We start from the raw sequence: 4,976 nt of genomic DNA on the forward strand, positions 1-4,976 counted from the left end.
CGGGTGGGCGGGGGTGGGGGAGGGGGGGGGGTGCTTGGGGTCAGCAGCAGGGACAGGGGTCCTCCATGAGAAAACCATGGTGATGAGGAACATGTTGACCTTTAACCTCATGACTTTGTTAGGGCATTTATGACTCTTAAGGTCCAGGTCAGATCCAGATGACCATGAATGTCACTTCAAATATTAGAAAAACTCCTCAACGAGTCTAGAGCTAGCATGAACCACCGACTGTTGGACGGTACTGTTGGACGGTACTGTTGGACGGTACTGTTGGACGGTACTGTTGGACGTCCCTTTGTTCGGTGTCATCAGATGTTTGTTTGTAGGTAAACATCAGGTCCACGCTGGACTGTGGACACTGATGTCCAGACTAGTCATAAGAGCCTGCAGGGGGCGTCACTGTTCAGAGACGTCTGGACCAACTGTGACCCTGGACACTGAAGTCCTCCTGAACATAATCACCGTAATAAAAAAAATATATGAAAAAAACAACAACAACAACTGCTCGTCTCCGTCTGTGTATGTTAACAATTCAAGCCTGGAAAGTCCTTGAATACGACCCTGGAACCTGGACGCTCCTCTGCAGGTCAGGTCACGTCTTCCCTGTGTCTGTCCAACTGATGATGTCATCTGTCCAAACAAAACAACTGATGATGTCATCTGTCCAAACCAACTGATGATGTCATCTGTCCGTCCAAACAAACCAACTGATGATGTCATCTGTCCAAACAAACCAATAAAATAAAGAGCAGATCTTAAAACATGCTGCTCTGTGACTCTTCATTTCATGTGTACAAAGTCTGGCCAGTGGGGGGCGACAGATGAGTGGAGAGGGGTGAGAGCTGAAATGTGATCGAACTGAAGAAATCCTTTGATCAGGTCTTTGAACTTCAGTGAAGACATCAACGATGATTCATTTTTACCAGCAGGTGGCAGCATTCTATATCAATGACATCGTTTGACTGGGCTTCACTGAGAACAAGAAGAAGGTTTGTGTCTTAATAACCTGAATTCACTGACACAGAACAGAGCGCCACCTTGTGGCTTTGTTTATATTTATCAGACACAGGGTTGAGGCCCAAAGATGACCCCAGGCTCAGGAGGTCCTGGAACTCCTGGAACTCCTGGAACTTTCGTGTTTCCTGGAGACCTTGGTCGTAACACAGGGACCGGAGGACCGTTTGGTTCTGTGCAGAACACACCTGGTTCTGGTCGGTCAACTCTATGTTTCTATGTCTTGATTAGCGTTCGGAGTTTTTCGTCTCCTCCTCCTCCTCCTCCTCTTCCTGCTTCTGAAGGCACTGCTGCTGTCATTCCCCTTCAGGTACTCTTTTTGGGTCCAGTACTTTTGGCCAGCCGGCCCCCCCTCCCATCGACCCCCCAGCCTTTGGTTCTAGTGCCAGTCTGTTTGGACTTGGTGCCGTCAAACCCACAACCTTTGAAAGTAAGATCGTCCACTGATCCCAGATCCTTAAAGATCGGTTCAGGAACTCAATCCTGCGGTTGGAACTAATCAGTACCAACAACTAATGATGACTAATGATCCTTCTCTTTACCGAGTACATGGGAACTGCCACAGGTGGTGCTAGAGGGCTCGGGGTTACCAATCCTATCTCCTTTGATGGGACTGACTTCCTGTTTGGAGGTTTAGGGTTCTATGCCGCACCACTGACAGGAACAGCCATCACATACACAGTGAGTACCAGGACCAGAACCAGAACCAGGACCAGGACCAGGACCTGGGGCGGGATCACGGTCCGTGATTGTGACCCATTCATTTGTTCAGCCTACAACAGGAAGTGACACGTTGGTTACAGCTGGTGTGAGCGTGAACATCCAGACCACACAGCACTGCATCACAGCCATGGAGCAGTACCAGGGGAAGTCACTAGAGGTCAGTGTGATCAGCAGCAGGTGAAGGTTCCAGTCCCTGATGTGACCGTTCTGGTCTGTCTTGCAGGAGCTGAGACTAGAAGACTACCTGGCGGAGAGGAAGGGTCCAGCCAATCACAGGAGAGCAGGGACGGCCCACGTCTTTGGTTCTTCCACCATCGGTTCCGCTGCGGCCAACACAGGCCGTTTCTTTGGGCAGAACAAGAACACGTGTGGAACAGGTAAGAGACATCCTGACCTCAGTGAGACGGACATGGACCGACCCGGGACACTGACCGCATGGACTGACCGACAAAGTCACTTTTGTTCATGTAGACTCACTGCTGCCCTCTTGTGGCCAGTTTGTATATTTCTGAAGTTTATCTGAAAAAAGATTTCAAACGGTTTAAATAAGAAAAGAACTCCTTTGATCCTGGTGATGGACCAGCAGTGGATCAACAGCTGGTTCCGTCAGGGTCCAGGGTGGGTCAATCTGTCGTCGGTGGCCCCGGGTCGTGACTGAGGTTTGTCTTTTCCACAGCACCACCTAGTGGCTGGTCTGGACAACAGAACCAGCAACGAGTCAGCAGCTGTTTCACACCGTCGGGTCAGACCACCTCCACCCAGAACCTCAGCAGCGGCGCCACAGTGAGGCTCCTCTGTCTGTCCACTGTCCCACTGTCCACTGTCCCCAGTCTGACGTCCTCTGTCCTTTCTCAGGGTTCCCTGGGCGGCAGGACGGGGTCTCAGTCGGGGGGGTTCTTCAGCTTCACTCACAACATGAACTCCAACAGCTTTGGGAGAGACGGCAGCCTCTCTGGACCGCCCGGTTCTGGAAGCACAGGCACCCAGGTACCGAGTTTGGACTTCACAGAACTTCATGGACCTTCATGGGCCGGGGGTCCAGATCCAGACCCGGGGTCCAGATCCAGACCGGGGTTCCAGATCCAGACCTGGGGTCCAGATCCAGACCTGGGGTCCAGATCCAGACCTGGGGTCCAGATCCTAACTCTGTGACTCTTTCTGTTTCTGTCCTTGCAGCAGAGCATCTTCAGAAATAAGATCTTTGGGACTGGTACCAGCAGCACCAGTTCTCTGTGTCTCAGCGGTGGTACCGATCTCCTTGGTGACAAACCTGATGTTCCGATCGGACCTGGAATCCACGTGTGTACCGTCGGTGAGTGAAGTGTTTCTGGTTAATGATCAAAGTCAGTGTAGGTTCTCAGTGACCCAGATCTGGACGGGCTCGGTTTCACCTCTGACCCTGTGGGACAGAAACCAGCCCGGTCCGGTCGACCGCAGGACTGAGGTCCAGAACTCTGATCTGTAATGACGGGTCTTGGTGCAGGTTTCTCTCCTGCTGGAGGGAGTCTGTTCGGGGACAGACTGGCTGCAGTAGAACCAGGACGTACTGGACCAGGTGCAGGTGTGAGTACCAGCTGTGGAGCAGGTGACGCTGGTTCAGCTTTGATCACCACAAGAACCAGAGAAGGTCCAAGAGACCACGTGGACAGTCTGGGATTGGTAGCCGTCCCCGGCCAGTTTGGTTTTGGCCACACCCAGAACCTCGCTCCGCCGCTGGGACCCATGGGAACCTTGGACAGAACAGGGTTCCACAGTGGAACCGACCTCCAGAGCTTGGGTTCTGCGCTGCCGTTTGTCGGTGAGATCTGTTGGTCTTCATGGCTGGTGTTTTCAGATGTTCTGCTGCGGTTCTACAACTGAAGCGGTTCTGTTGTCCCTGTGTGAATCAGCAGCCACTTCCCAGCAGTCCCTGCTGCAGCACGTGTCCAACCATGTCAGGTACTCGCCGTACCAAGACTCGCCGCTCTTCAGGAACCCGCTGCCCCAGCCTGAGGCGGTAAGAAGGTCAATCATTGGGTTCTTGGAGGTTCTGCTGAGCTGCACCCTCACAGCATCTCCTGTTCTCCTCAGAACCAAACCCCAACCACAGGTCGGAGGTCTCCGAGCTCACGATACAAGCTGAGAAGTCAGTCTGTCGCCCGGCGCCACAGACCCACCTGGTCTGGATCTCTGCGGCCGGGGGTCAAAGGTCAACGGATCAAAGACGCAGCAGAGTCCAGTAGAACCTTGGTCCCCAGGTACCAGCCAACACCATCGCCTCCATCTGCCGTGGCTGGTCCTCACTGTGTGTTCCGTCTTCACAGGAGAACCATCAGGAACGTCAGGTTCAAGTACATCAGAAGAAGTCAGACCAACGACGCTGACGCTGCTGCGGAGGGAGAGCAGGACACACACACACACACACACAGGTCTGCACACTCACACACACACACACACACACCTTTACTGCCTCCTGTGGTCAGGTGGTGTCACTGTAGCTCATTAGAACTCCTCTACAGACTTTGGTCTGTGTCTTTTTTGGGGCTCACAGACCAAAGTCTTTCTCTCTTTGATATGAAACCGTCCAGAACCAGTAGGTCACCTTTGACCTTTGACCTCTCTGCTCCAGCAGCACTCATCTGACACAGAGCTACACCAACCCCATCATCACACCCATCCCCCAGCACCCAGAGCAGTTTGGCCTGCAGGAGGCGCTGCAGTCTCCTCACAACACAGGTGAGACACCACAGAACTGAACCACCGTCCTCCTCGTCCTCCTCGCCCTCCTCGTCCTCCTCGTCCTCCGCGTCCTCCTCGTCCTCCTCATCCTCCTAGTCCTCCTCGTCCTCCTTGTCCTCCTCGTCCTTCTCGTCCTCCTCGTCCTCCTCGTCCCCAGACAGAATCTGTTTCCTGTCTTCCAGGCATCCTCCTGAGCCGCGTCTTCATCGACACCGTCCCGTCCATCCAAGACTTGTCCCTCAGGGTTGAAGAACGTGTGACTGAAAACCTTACTGGCACAAGAAGAGGTAACAGCGCCATCTAGAGGGACCTGGACCTCACTACACTTTAGGCTCTGAGGTCAGTGACGGTGTTTGTCTTCCAGAGTCTCCTGTGACCCCACCCTGACCCCTGGACCTGCGTCCACAACTTCACATGCCACCTTATCCAGGAGGTGGCGCTCATGCGTCAGTGACAGAAACAACAACAACGACGACGACAACAACATCATCAACAACAACAACAACGACGACGACAACAAC

At 53.3% G+C, this 4,976-nt stretch overlaps 1 protein-coding gene across 5 annotated transcripts; it reads left to right on the plus strand.

Annotated features, from left to right (window-relative positions):
• Positions 1-27: 27 nt before the first annotated feature.
• Positions 28-4,939, plus strand: LOC103395618 (nuclear pore complex protein Nup98-Nup96-like). Of its 5 annotated transcripts, none has more exons than XM_017041672.1 (14): positions 28-1,211; positions 1,325-1,444; positions 1,562-1,695; positions 1,787-1,894; positions 1,961-2,114; positions 2,414-2,724; positions 2,914-3,049; positions 3,221-3,535; positions 3,627-3,733; positions 3,808-3,974; positions 4,041-4,145; positions 4,346-4,452; positions 4,638-4,742; positions 4,820-4,939. In XM_017041672.1, exons 1-14 carry the CDS (start codon positions 1,085-1,087, stop codon positions 4,840-4,842), a joined length of 2,019 nt encoding a protein of 672 aa, XP_016897161.1. In that variant the 5' UTR covers positions 28-1,084; the 3' UTR covers positions 4,843-4,939. The 5 variants fall into 5 exon arrangements, with proteins under 5 accessions (XP_016897161.1, XP_016897162.1, XP_008331599.2 ...); XM_017041673.1 differs by having other exon boundaries at positions 2,414-2,520; positions 2,593-2,724; positions 3,808-4,145; XM_008333377.2 differs by having other exon boundaries at positions 3,808-4,145.
• Positions 4,940-4,976: the final 37 nt, after the last annotated feature.

Source organism: Cynoglossus semilaevis, chromosome 19, assembly GCF_000523025.1.
Source record: "Cynoglossus semilaevis isolate Cse_v1.0 chromosome 19, Cse_v1.0, whole genome shotgun sequence".
Taxonomy (NCBI): Eukaryota; Metazoa; Chordata; class Actinopteri; order Pleuronectiformes; family Cynoglossidae; genus Cynoglossus; species Cynoglossus semilaevis.

Excerpts from the sequence above, each read along its gene's own strand:
- LOC103395618 (XM_008333377.2), top strand. The coding sequence starts at position 1,085 with ATGACCCCAGGCTCAGGAGGTCCTGGAACTCCTGGAACTCCTGGAACT. Across the intron at positions 3,536-3,626 it reads TTCTGCGCTGCCGTTTGTCG|CAGCCACTTCCCAGCAGTCC; the intron begins GTGAGATCTGTT and ends TGTGTGAATCAG. Across the intron at positions 4,146-4,345 it reads ACACACACACACACACACAG|CAGCACTCATCTGACACAGA; the intron begins GTCTGCACACTC and ends TCTCTGCTCCAG.